The 14,454-nt window shown below is 41.9% G+C and overlaps 1 protein-coding gene across 1 annotated transcript in view; it reads right to left on the reverse strand.

The window, feature by feature from the left end:
* KIAA1210 (KIAA1210 ortholog) overlaps positions 1-10,267 on the reverse strand; it is a 46,233-nt gene extending 35,966 nt beyond the window's left edge. The window contains exons 1-4 of the mRNA XM_068963103.1: positions 10,207-10,267; positions 4,328-4,487; positions 1,267-1,399; positions 899-1,024 (exon numbers count right to left, since the gene is read on the reverse strand). Coding sequence (XP_068819204.1) covers positions 899-1,024; positions 1,267-1,399; positions 4,328-4,487; positions 10,207-10,267 — 480 coding nt within the window. The remainder of the gene's footprint in view (positions 1-898; positions 1,025-1,266; positions 1,400-4,327; positions 4,488-10,206) is intronic.
* Between the last annotated feature and the right edge of the window lie 4,187 nt (positions 10,268-14,454).

Raw genomic sequence — 14,454 nt, forward strand, 5'->3', positions numbered from 1 at the left:
TGAGTTTTCCAAATTTGCTGGCATAATGAGTGCAACACTTTCACAGTATCATCTTTTAGGATCTGAAATAGCTCAATCGGAATTCTGTCACCTCCACTAGCTTTGTTCATAGTAATGCTTCCTAAGGCCCACTTGAGTTCACACTCCAGGATATCTATCTATCTTTAAGCAATAGATGGTAACGTCAATGTGGTTACCATCGTGGTTACCTAAGCCCTTGTTTGTAAAGTTCTTCTGTGTATTCTTGCCACCTCTTCTTAATATCTTCTGCTTCTGTTAGGTCCATACCATTTCTGTCCTTTATTGTGCCCATCTTTGCATGAAATGTTCCCTTGGTATCTCTAATTTTCTTGAAGAGATCTCTAGTCTTTCCCATTCTGTTGTTTTCCTCTATTTCTTTGCATTGATCACAAGGAAGGCTCTCTTATCTCTCCTTGCTATTCTCTGGAACTCTGCATTCAGATGGATATATCTTTCCCTTTCTCCCTTACCTTTCCCTTCTCTTCTTTCCTCAGCTATTTGTGAGGTTTCCTCACACAATGGAGACTAAAGATGTGCCCTCCTTCCTGTTGAGGCAGGGCCAGATAATTTCAACACCTTAGAGACTGGGCTAATGGAAAGACTATAGGTTGGAGTTTGACACATCTGAGTCAGAGTTCCAGGGCTACCACTAACTATATGGTCAGCTGGAACAATTTCTTTAATCTCTCTGAGTCTTTATTCAATCCTCACAGACAACCCCTTGAACTAGATATTTATATTATACCCATTATAGATGAAGAAAGGAAGGCTCAGAGAGATTAAGTAATCAGCCCAAAGTCACAAGGCCAATAAATAGTAGAGCAGAGATTCAAGCATGGGTCTGCCTGTTTGACTTCAAACAATTCTACTTTATTACCTCGGTGGTCTTGCAGCCTGCAACATGGAATTCACTTCTGGCTGCACCTCTTGGCACAGTTTCAAACATAGCTTCATGCATGCTACCCGTCCCAGCTCTAGGCAGAGTAGTAGAAACATGAGATCTCTGTGGAAGAAAGAAAAAACATGGGGGTTGGAATGTCTGCACATTAATGTCACCATTATAATACTCAGAGCATTTTTGGGGTGCATAAAGAGAAGTGAATATGGTGATCCTGGCCAATACTGTGTGTCAGGCACTAGGGAAGCACATCATATACTTAGATATTCTCTTATTCAGTGTTTACAACAGTGGGGGTGGAATCAGGAATAGTCCAAGTATGCGCTGATGCTCAAGTTCACCATTACCTGCAAAGGTCTGCCTCTTGGGAACTCTGGAGAGGGGTATAGCTTCCTTTCTGATATTTCAGGGTCAGGGTCCAACACAAAGATGCTGTCATGAGACAGGGCTCTGATCTCGATTCTGCTCTTGGCCCTGGCCAGGAAGGAAAAAGTCTTATGAAAGCAGCCAAGGGAACCAAAGATACATGTGTGTCTATACTATGGCCTACCACAGACACCTCAGAAGCATATGTGCTGACACACACAGCCTTCCATGAGATATTGAGTGAAAAAAATAAAGGATAGTATGGTCCCATTTAATACATATACATATATGACATGGGCTTCCCATGGTGCTAGTGGTAAAGAGCTTGCCTGCCAGTTCAGGAGACATAAGAGACTCTGGTTCGATCCTTGGGTTGGCAAGATCCCCTGAAGGAGGGCATGGCAACCCACTCCAGTATTCTTGTCTGGAGAATCCTATGTACAGAGGACCCTGGCAGGCTACAGTCCATGGGGTCACAAAGAGTCAGACATGAGTGAAGTGACTGAGCACACATATATTACATACATACGTAGTTTGTGATCATAGAGAAAAGTCTGGAAGGATATCCACCAAATTGTTAGCAGTGTTTCCCTCTGAGGAATGGCACTAGGAACAGCAGGAGTACTTTCATTTTATACTCTACATACTTCTGCATAATTTTAATGTTTTCAAATGATCCACACTTTTTTTTTATATAATAGCTTTACTGAGATATAGCTTACATACCATATAATTCACCACTGAAAGTATACAGTTCAGCAGTGACAACACTGTGGAAGGGGAAGGAAGACTCTGAGTCTTGCTATTATTAAGGTGAAAGTTATAAAAGATCTTCCCTCTTCCACCCCACCCTCTGGATTTTAGTAGAGCTAATCTTAGTCTTCCTTATACCTATATGACTGAGTGACTGAACTGACTGAGACCTATAAGGCAATGGTCTATAATGTATGGTTTGTGAGATATGAAGCAAGCCCCTTGGTGCAAGACCATCTCCCTCCCTAGTAAAGCTATCTGAAATTCCTCACATTCAATGCACTCATTAAGGTCCATTTTAATGAGACCTCTGTGCTGTTAGTAGGCAGTATAACACATTTGCTAGCTGTCTTATTAGTTCGGTTCAGTTCAGTCGCTGAGTTATGTCCTACTCTTTGCAACCCCATGGATTGCAACATTCCAGGCTTCCTTATCCATCACCAACTCCTGGAGCTTGCTCAAATTCACGTCCATTGAGTCTGTAATATCACCCAAACATCTCATCCTCTGTCTTCCCCTTCTCCTGCCCTCAATCTTTCCCAGCATCAGGGTCTTTTCCAATGAGTCGGCTCTTTTGAAAAGACCCTGATGCTGGGAAATGTTGAAGGTGGGAGGAGAAGGGGACAACAGAGGATGAGATGGTTGGATGGCATCACCGACTCAATGGACATGAGTTTGAGTAAACTCCGGGAGTTGGTGATGGACAGGGAGGCCTGGCGTGCTGCAGTCCATGGGGTCAACAAAGAGTCGGACACGACTGAGTAACTGAAATGAACTGAACTGACTCTGCATATAAGTTAAATAAGCAGAGTGACAATATACAGCCTTGACATACTCCTTTCCCAATTTGGAACCAGTCGACTGTTCCATGTCTGGTTCTAACTATTGCTTTTTGACATGCATACAGATTTCTCAGGAAGCAGGTAAGGTGATCTGGTATTCCCATCTCTAAGAATCTTCCACAGTTTGTTGTTATCCACACAGTCAAAGACTTTGGTGTAGTCAATAAAGCAGAAGCAGATGTTTTCCTGGTACTCTTGCTTTTTCTATGATCCAATGTATGTTGGCAATTTGATCTCTGATTCCTCTGCCTTTGCTAAATCCAGCTTGAACATCTGGAAGTTCTCAGTTCACATACTGCTGAAGCCTAGCTTGGAGAATTTTGAGCATTATTTTGCTAGCGTATGAGATGAGTGCAATTGTGTGGTAGTTTGAACATTCTTTGGCATTGCCTTTCTTTGGGATTGGAATGAAAACTGACCTTTTCCAGTCTTGTGGCCACTGCTAAGCTTTCCAAATTTGCTGGCATACTGAGTGCAGCACTTTCGCAGCAGCATCTTTTAGGATCTGAAATAGCTCAACTGGAGTTCCATCACCTCTACTAGCTTTCATTACCTCCAAGCAAAGCCTTGAGGCAATGGATAGCAGGACACTTGAATTCTGTTGGGATTTCAGATAAGTCTGGGGTTTAAGGCCAGGGGAACAGGCCCAAGTGGAACTCCATAGAGGGCAATTCAATTGATCCAGAAAGAGCTGGGGGGTACCGGGTGTCCAGATTTTCCACATTTCTAAGATGTGGAATTTGGGCCTTCAAAGATGAAAATATGAATAGGAATGGCAGTGGAGTCTGAGAAACAGTCTTCCCCATACTTTATATGATCAGTTACAGCACTTCCCCCAGTCTTTTGGGATAGAGGGAGAAATAGACTTGGGTTCCTTGCTTGCCTGTTGTTGTTGTTGTTGTTGTTGTTGTTTTAATTAACACAGTGATTTCATCCTTGTGTCCCAACCCAGCTAGATGGCTTCACCATCTAAGATTTTAATCACACATTATGAGATCTGGAGTCTGAGGGCTGGGCAAGCAAATCAGATCAAGGTTCCAAAATGATGGAGACTAACCTTCCCTTATGAAACAGAGGCCACCAGCTCCTCTCTAGTGGTAGGCTCCACATCTCAAGTGCTTGTAGCTGTGACACAGCAGGATTGCCCTGATCTACCCACACCCTCTCACCCAGTGCTCTTAGGGGAATGGGATATGCATTTGGTATGCCCCATCCAACCCACTGAGCTCTGAAGCCCAGACAGCAAGCATATATCTATAAGCACAGGGGAAACCCCCTGGGATGTGGCTGCATTGGCAGTGGCTGCAGACCCACCTCCCACAGGCAGGGTGACCAAGAGCCCCTGAGGACCAAAGGCCAGTGGTGATTCAGCTGTCAAAGGAGGATCTGGATGTAGCTCCCAGCCTTTTGCCTTGCCCTCAGTCCCCACCCCTCCTGAGCTTACCCTGGCGTGGTTTGTTGACCTTGAACTGACTTCAGAAAATAGATGTCAATACTGCTGCTGGACAAGCTTGGTTTGAGCCGTCTCCCTCCCTGGACACCTTTGGGCTCTTTCTTCATCTTGACAAAGAAGCTCTTGAAGGCTTTAAATCTGGATTTCTTTTTTCCTGGAAGTTGTAAATGCAAGTGAGGCAGAGTGTGATGGTGAAAGGGAAGACAGGAGATGAAATAGCTTTCGTGATGGGAACGAGGAGTAGGATCCCAAAGGCCCTGTGGGTCCTAGCTTTTGCACCAGTGCCCCTGGCATTGTTCATCTGCTTTGTTCTCTTCTTAGGAACTCATCAACAAAGTATCTGAGTTTCTGGTGAAAGCAGAAGGTCAGGCCCCAGGCTGTGGCCTCTGGGCAGCCTCTATTCAGGCTCAACTCACCCTGCATTCACTTGCCTCTCAATTTCAACTATTAACACACACCTCTTCCCTGGCCCTAAGAAGTTCATTCATACACAGCAACTTTTGAGCCAACATAAGCACTTGGGGTACCCTGATCACTGGAGTCTTCGTGATCCAGCTGGGAAGCCAAGCTTCCACATGTGACAGATACTTTAGGACCTTTGGAAATCCATGTGGGAGCTGGTATTGCCCAACCTGTGTGCTGCAAGGATGCAGACCCAAGGAACGAGTGCAGGGGGTTGGTGTGGTCATGGAAGATGTCTTCTAAGAAGGGCTTTATGAGGAAGGGAGAGGGCCAGGAATTAGGCAGAAAGGGATGCTGGGCAAAGAAGCACCCTGTGCAATAGGTGTGACAACGTCACCAAAGAATTTTGCAAGGGAGGGTGTGTGTGTGTGCATGTATGTGTGGGTGTATTATGTGCACTGTTCCTCAATTATTGCTGATCGGTTCAGATTACCTACAGGGCTGCTGCCCTCTGCACATGCAGATAATTGAAAGTATGTTCTACTATCATTAAAAAAACAACAACAAAAAACAGGGCAGCAGTGAGGAATGTGACCTTTCAATGCTCTTCAGGCTCTCTCTGGGTTTTCTTGAGTTTCCTAATAAGCACATGCATCTTTCTACCGGCTCAGAAGAGGGGGAGGGAAGGGGAGTTTGTGCTGCATTCATCCGTGAGAAGGAACCTGCTTTTACTGCTTCACATGTAGTAATTTACCAACTCAGGTGTCTCATTCCAATTCCCAACAGCCTGATCTCTGGAAGCCAACAAGACTGTTATAAGATAGGCTTAGTGGTGTGACGGAAAACACCACCAGAGAGTAAGAAAACTCTGGAATACTGAACTTGGTTTGGCTCTGCTATTGATTAGCTCTGTAACCACAGGCAAGTCACTCAACCTCTCTGGGGCTCAGCTGGAAAATGAGGGCATCATGCTAATCAATGTCTCCCAAAATGTGTTCAGAGGGATGCTCATAGGTCTGTTGCATGAAAAGGGGGGTCTGCAGTCTAGTCAATCTGGAAAACGTTGATTAAACACAGTTTAGGGGTCTGTGTTCCAATAAAACTTTTCTGAAACTTCAACATGCCTATGTGGATGGTGAAGTGCCAAGAAACTGGGTAACAATGCTGTCTCCCCAATGCATGTATGCAGAACATCTAGCAAAACACACTTAGGCAAATGCTGGAGTAGGGCTCCTTCTAGTGCTGAAATACTATGGCCTGTCTGTGTACTGATTACTCCTGGGCCTGCCTAGTCTAGAACCTTCGGAAAGGTTTCTAAACCTCAAGGCCTGCCTTAAGTCCAATTTTCCACCATCACTACAATTCATGTTCCTCTTTGCACACTTAAAAGTTTACTGTTGGCACCACACACTTTGCATCTGAATGTTCTCTAGTCTGTGCCTTCATTCATTCATTCAACTATTCAGTGAACATTTATTAAGGTCAAGCACTTACTATGTTTTGTGCATCAATGAGAGAGGAATAAGATACGGTTCTATGTTTTAGCTACTGTCCCCCAACTCAGGGCTGTAGGCAGGCCCTCTTTAGCATCCTTTTTAGCAACTAGCACAGTGCAAACACATTGTGACACTCCAGAGACAACTGAATCCACTGAGGGGTGCAGAAAACCAACATAGCTTGTCACATCCCTTCCTTAAATTGAGATCACTGTGCAGAGCCATTCTTCAACATCCATCATTTAAATACTGGCCCTTATCAGGATTGATATAAATTGTAAATAATGTAGTAGAGTTTGGCATAGGATCTGGCATGTAGTAAATGCTAATAAATGAGCTAGAATTAAGGAATCAATTATTGTCAATTAAAACCAGATTCAATTCTATCTGTAAAACTGATCTATCAATTCTAACCATCTAACGATCTATAGATAAAGAGAAGCACCATTGGGGCAATGAAGGAAGATGGTAGTATGTATGCTTGATAATCCTTGCTTAAGTAACTTCAGTTCTGAAAGGTCTGAGGAATCTCTCATTTAGTAGGATATACAGAGGGAAATGGCAACCCACTCCAGTATTCTTGCCTGGAGAATCCCATGGACAGAGGAGTCTGGTAGGCTACAGTCCACGGGGTCCCAAAGAGTCGGACACGACTGAGCAACTTCACACACACACACACACACACACACACACACACACACACACACCTACATAGGGTTATGGTTAGGATAAATTTGGCAAGTGTACCTTGAGACAGACAGAATAAAGCATGAAGATGCATTAGGAAATATATATTTTCCCAAGTTCCCTTCTTTAATTTTTTAAGGAAAAAAATTAAATGAATTTCTAGGATAATGAATTATTTAAAATGATGTTTGACCTCATAGAACTATTGTGAGGATTCAATGTGAAAGTGCTGAAAAGTATACAGGACAGAGTAGGCTGGCTCTAAAATAATCTGCATTTTGCTCCCCAGCTTTCTTAATGTTCCCACCCCCCCCCTCAAGGATTTCTAAAATCCATGAAATAGGGAGATTTTTATGTAAAATCCTGATTACTATACTCTGTTAATGACTATACTCAGTTTTTTACTGGGATATATTTACCAATTAGATCTCAGGGTAAGTGCCCTTATCTGTAGTATTTGCCTACTTCTGTGGTGAAAATACTCCCATTGTGGTCAATTTCAAGCTAGTAATATGACATTTAGGAAGAGACATGCACAGCCTCTCAAGTCATCATGTGCCAGCTCCAACAGACCACTAAATAATTCTTGCCCAGTGATAAAGAATTGGGCAGTGCCACCTCACAAACAGGAAGGAGCCTTTGTAGGCACTGCCATTTTTCAAACAGAAGGAATGGGATTTATTGATTCTTGACAGGTAGATCTCCTTCTGGCCTTCTGAAATGAGAACAACTTTCTGCTCAGTGTTGGGAACCATAATGGTTATTGTCCTTCTTGCTTAGAAATCCCAGAAGGGAAGGGAGGTGGGTAAAGCTAGAGGATTTCAAGTTGCAAACGTGCTTCTTACATACCAGCAAAGAGAGACAGGAGAGAATCAGCAGGTGGTAGCTAGATCCATGACACAATCTATAAACAATAACTGAATAAAAACACTTCCAGTAAACTTTTCAGGCTGTAAAACTGAGTGTACCAAACATAATTGTACAAAACTTCATAATTTGTACAAGCCAAATTATGCTTTAACACATTTTTATGTTCCTAAATTAACCAAATGACTAATGACTTAAGAACTATGCTGCTGCTGCTGCTGCTGCTGCTGCTGCTGCTGCTGCTGCTAAGTCGCTTCAGTCATGTCCGACTCTGTGTGACCCCATAGACAGCAGCCCACCAGGCTCCCCCATCCCTGGGATTCTCCAGGCAAGGACACTGGAGTGGGTTGCCATTTGCTTCTCCAATGCAGGAAAGTGAAAAGTGAAAGTGAAGTTGCTCAGTCGTGTCCAACTTGTAGCGACCCCATGGACTGCAGCCTACCAGGCTCCTCCGTCCATGGGAGTTTCCAGGCAAGAGTACTGGAGTGGGGTGCCATTGCCTTCTCCATAAGAACTATAACTATAACTGTTAAAAATTAAGTATGCACACATTCCAATTTCCCTCCAATCTTCCGTTTATTCCATTTACAGCTTATTTTCCCATGAGGATGTAAAATATTGGTTGGCCAAAAAGTTCATTTGGGTTTATGAACTTTCCCAATTCCCTGAGTGGGGAAGATCCCCTGTAGAAAGAAATGGCAACCCACTCCAGTATTCTTGCCTGGGAAATCCCATAGACAGAAGAGCGTAGTGTGCTACAGTCCATGGGGTCGCAAAGAGCTGGACATGACTTAGTGACTAAACAACAACACTTATGTAGGTCACCTATACACTGGGTAACTTATTCCCCTACAAGGCACGGCAGTGATGGTCAGTGAGCTGACAGCTGTCTGGATTTCTCCTGTAACAAAGCCATTGACCTCCCTGTCCAAGTCCAAGGACTACATATTCCCAAACAGGCAGTAGCTTTCAACATCCCCATCCACTGAGGGCCGGCAGTATGTCATATGCCAGGAAACAGCCCATGGAAGCCATCCCCTGACCTTCCCCCAGAGGAGAAAACACAACTCCAATGAAGAAATTATTGCCTCGGATTGTGTATTTGCTTATCTACCATGCACACAGGCAGCCCTTCTGGGTTGAACTTAATGAGCCTTCAAAATGCAAGGCACATAATGGTGACCTTGCTCTCTTGCATTGCTTCTTGGAAAGAAAACTCTTCTAATTAGCCTTTCTTCCCTTCAACTTCCCAACAGCCACTGTATTCTCTGTCTGGCGATGACTCATACTACAAATGTATCCAAATGTTTGGTCTCTTAAAAAGGATTGTGAATAGAGAAAGGGTATTTCCTTACCTCCACTCTTCATCAAGATGCACCGCATTGCCATCTTTTTTGGTAGACATCTGTCTAGCTCGTATCCAAAAAGATAGGTCAGTTCATTTGGTTGTTGGGGCTGCCTTGGTGAGGAGGCCTATCATTCATTTATTTATTCATTCATTTCTTAAAAACTTTTGAGTGTCTAATCACGCTCTCTGAGGCCCGATACTGAACAATGGTGACACAGAGATGAAGACCCAAGCCCTGCCCTGAGGGATCCGTGCACCATGTTCAGCATCCCCCTACTCACTTCATTAGTGAAGTCAGGCCTCTGGGAAGCCACAAGAAGGTTCTCCGCTCTCTGTCTTTCCAGACCAAGTCTTCTGCCCCACACACTACTAAGAAAACTCAGCAATCATTGAAGAACAACCCAGTGAACTGTTCAATTCAGTTCTGTCTTTAAATTCAATGTCTCACCTTATATCTTTGGGTTCTTCCCCTTCCCCCCACATTTTTTTTTTCAGTGTCAGTAAAACTTATCATTGTTTAGTGACCTTTGCCTATTACCCCATTCATGGTCTCCTATCACTCACAGGGGATTCATAGTTTATAATTATAATTTAAATGAATACACATCTAAGTAGATTTTGCAAAAGAAATTTTTGTAAATTGTTCCCATTTAATAGAAGCCTATGGTGATGTCTTTTGTTACTATACCCCCTTTACACCTCAAAATTACAAATTTATCTGTTAGTTAAATCTGGATTACTATCTATGGCAAAACCTCAATTGAACCTCTCAGATCATGGCCTGTTCTGGTTTCTTTTTCTGATTAAGCAGAAATACTTCTTTTGCCTTAGTAAACAGAACCTGTTAATCATCTTCAAGGAAGACTGCAAGGTCTAGACAAAACTTTTTAGACTATCGGAGATTAAGATGAAAGAGAGGAGTTTAGAAGATGGAAAAGCAAATATTGACTGAGTCTATTGTCATTAGAAATTTGATATGAACTTGTCTTCTTGTGACTTGATTCTTTCTTCTAGGGGTTAAACACACTAAACAAGCCTAGTTCTAGTTATCAAGATTCTATTGGGATACTTACTCTCATCACTGGTCTCCAGAATTTCCACACTGCCAGAAACTTCAATTAGTGATTCAGACATAACTGGTTCACTAAAATAAAATATAGAGCAAGAAACCAAAAAAAAAATCATTCCATATCCAGTATACTACACAATCATTTTACCCGACTCCTTATCCTCCAGTTAGATTCTTAAACTATGCCAGAAAAGATACATAAAGGGAATTGCCATTAGAGAGAACTATTCTTCCTTTAAAAAAGACAATGATTCCATTTACATGAAATGCACAAGATAGGTAAACACAGAAAGTGTTTTGCTTAGGGCTAGAGGTATTTTTTGAGTGATAGAGTACAGAATTTCTTTTTGAGGTGATAATAATATTCTAAAATTAATTGTGATAGTCACACAAATCTTTGTGTTTGTTTTTTTTTTCTAAATTTTATTTATTTGGCTCCATAGGGTCTTAGTTGTGGCACCCAGGATCCTTGTTGTGGTGTGAGGGTTGTGGCTCGCAGGTTAGTTGCTCTGTGGCATGTGGAATCTTAGTTCCCCAACCAAGGATCAAACCTGAATCCCCTGCATTGGAAGGCAGATTCTTAACCACCAGGGAAGTCTCCAAATCTTTGAATATACTAAAAAGCACTAACTGTATGCTTTAAAAGAGTGAATTGTATCATATATGAATTATAGCTCAATAAGGCTATTACTGGGACTTCCCTGGCAGTTCAGTGGTTAAGACTCCATGCTTCCAATGCAGGGGGTGCAAGTTTGATCCCTGGTGAGGAAACTAAGATCCCACATGCCATGCAGCTCAGCCAAGAATAAATAAATAAAGAAAGCTGTTACCAAAAAATAAAAGACAAATATACGAAACCTGATCTATTGTTTGTGTGGGGGCCCATTAGATTTGGAGGCCTTCTACTATTCATGGGTGTACCCGGGCAGACAGAATTGTATTGATAAGCTATAAAGAAAAAATTGAGATACCCGACTACATAAAAATTTTAAACTTTTGGCCAAAAAAAGTAGAGTCAGCAAAAGAATAACAAACTAAGAAGTAATACAGAAAATATAGACGTCAGGGTCAATTTTCTTAACTGTCAAGCATGCATATAAATCAATAAAAGACAAACATCTGGATATAAAATGGGGCAAATGATACAACAGGAAGTTTATCAAAGAAATACATAAAGAAATGCTCAGTCCTACTCATAATTAAAGAAATGTAAATCAAAATATCAAGTCAACATTTTCACCTATCAGATTATCAAGAAGTTTTAATTTTGATGTTCCATGCTGACAAAGATGGGAAAAATAGACATGTTCATACATTATGGAGTGGAAATTGCTCTCTGAATAAGCAATTTCACAGTATCAAAATAAAAAAATATACCTACCTTTTGATACAGTAACATCACAACTGAAACTTTACCCTGTAGCTATACTCACACTTGCACACAAAAATATACATGCAAGAATGTTTCTTACAGCATTGTTTTAAGTAGCCCCAAATGAGAAATGGCCAAAGTGACCATCTAAAGGATAATTCTCCCTTGACTCTGATTCTATGTCATGGGAGAATTATCTGTCCCTGGCCTCCTTTCCATTAGTGCAGATAATCAACTGAGAGTATACTGTACATTTTCTTTTTTTTAGGCAAGTCTCAGATTTTTTATTTAAAGAAATGATGCATAATACATAGCAATAATTTCAACAAGCTTTTTGTTTAAATTTTAGCCTCTACAGACTCAAAAGCACAATTACTTACATATCTAAAAATAATACTCTGAAATTTCTTATTATTTTTCATCTTCTGTACTGTTTTTGCTATCAAGATATAGGTATTCCTATATAATGCTTTGGCCTTCCTGATTGACTCAGTGGTAAAGAACCTGTAGGAGGCCCAGTTTCAAACCCTGGTTAGGCACAATCCCCTGGTGAAGGAAATGGCAACTCACCCAGTATTCTTGCCTGGAGAATTCCACGGACAGAGCACCCTGGAGGGCTATAATCCATGGGGTCAAAAAGATTTAGACATGACTTAGCAACTAAAACAATAATATAACGCTTTAGATTTTTTTCCTGTATATTGACCTTAATCATAATACATTTTCCATTCATTCTAGCCAAAGCTAGAGATGGTACGTCTAGGGAAGCATGTCAGTTGATAATCGCACTTTTTAAATTATGCTGACCTTTTTAATGGGAGTTGGTGTGTGGAGGGAAAGGGTTCTGATCAGTACCATAACCCAGAGAAAGGATCCTATATTCATATACAGCAGGAGCACTGTGGAGAGGCAGGCAGGGACTTAGTTCCTTATCATAGCTCCCCTTGCGGTCTTGATTCAAGTACCATCAAGTTGAATTAAGTAGGTTCTGGATTCCCTCTCCCTACCCTGGATCTCTTCAGTTCATTTCAGTCACTCAGTCGTGTCCAACTCTTTGCGACCCCATGAATCACAGCACGCCAGGCCTCCCTGTTCATCACCAAAGTAATGTCTCTGCTTTTGAATATACTATCTAGGTTGATCATAACTTTTCTTCCAAGGAGTAAGCATCTTTTAATTTCATGGCTGCAATCACCATCTGCAGTGATTTTGGAGCCCAAAAAATAAAGTCTGACACTGTTTCCACTGTTTCCCCATCTATTTCCCATGAAGTGATGGGACTGGATGCCATGATCTTCGTTTTCTGAATGTTGAGCTTTAAGCCAACTTTTTTGCTCTCCTCTTTCACTTTCATCAAGAGGCTTTTTAGCTCCTCTTCACTTTCTGCAATAAGGGTGGTGTCATCTGCATATCTGAGGTTATTGATATTTCTCCTGGCAATCTTGATTCCAGCTTGTGTTTCTTCCAGTCCAGCGTTTCTCATGATGTACTCTGCATATAAGTTAAATAAGCAGGGTGACGATATACAGCCTTGACGTACTCCTTTTCTTATTTGGAACCAGTCTGTTGTTCCATGTCCAGTTCTAACTGTTGCTTCCTGACCTGCATAGCGATTTCTCAAGAGGCAGGTTAGGTGGTCTGGTATTCCCATCTCTTTCAGAATTTTCCACAGTTTATTGTGATCCACACAGTCAAAGGTTTTGGCATAGTCAATAAAGCAGAAATAAATGTTTTTCTGGAACTCTCTTGCTTTTTGATGATCCAGCAGATGTTGGCAATTTGATCTCTGGTTCCTCTGCCTTTTCTAAAACCAGCTTGAACATCAGGGAGTTCACGGTTCACATATTGCTGAAGCCTGGCTTGGAGAATTCTGAGCATTACTTTACTAGCATGTGAAATGAGTGCAATTGTGCAGTAGTTTGAGCATTCTTTGGCATTGCCTTTCTTTGGGATTGGAATGAAAACTGAGCTTTTCCAGTCCTGTGGCCACTGCTGAGTTTTCCAAATTTGCTGGCATATTGAGTGCAGCACTTTCACACCATCATCTTTCAGGATTTGAAACAACTCAACTGGAATTCCATCACCTCTACTAGCTTTGCTCATAGTGATGCTTTCTAAGGCCCCCTTGACTTCACTTTCCAAGATGTCTGGCTCTAGATTAGTGATCACATCATCATGATTATCTGGGTCGTGAAGATCTTTTTTGTACAGTTCTTCCATGTATTGTTGCCACCTCTTCTTAATATCTTCTGCTTCTGTTAGGTCCATACCATTTCTGTCCTTTATTGAGCCCATCTTTGCATGAAATGTTTATGCTTCCAGAAATAGTCAACCCACCATTGCTGTTTCATGGGTGGGCTCCAGGCTCAGCCTGCACTGCCCTCTAGCCGTAAGCTCTGATGTTTCTCTGGAGCTAGAGAGGGGTGACCACAGGCTCTGAGGTGAAGGCGAACTTGAGTGGTCACCCACTGAGAGTGACTGAGGCCTTGGCAAGCAAAAGTTTCCAAACCACATGGAAAGCTGACAGGGTCCTGGTATCAAAATGACTTGAGACTCTCTCACTGAGAAGTCCCATGGTTCCCCATGGGTGTGTGTTCTTTCTCACTGCAATGAATAATAAAACCAGCTTGTTCAATGGCACATGTGTTCCAGGTGGGCTTTGATTGAAAGATATTGACACTTTATTCAAGTCACACAAACTCTGTGATCCAATATTCACAATTCTGCCTGAAGATGACAACCCCAGATCCACACAGTACTCACTAGTTATGACACAAACTATATATATATATATATATATATACATACACATACATACATACACACACACAAGTTCCATCTGGAGATCTGGAAGGAGCAAAGGGATAGAGAAATTCAGAA

The sequence above is a fragment of the Capricornis sumatraensis genome, chromosome X, assembly GCF_032405125.1.
Source record: "Capricornis sumatraensis isolate serow.1 chromosome X, serow.2, whole genome shotgun sequence".
Lineage (NCBI taxonomy): Eukaryota > Metazoa > Chordata > Mammalia > Artiodactyla > Bovidae > Capricornis > Capricornis sumatraensis.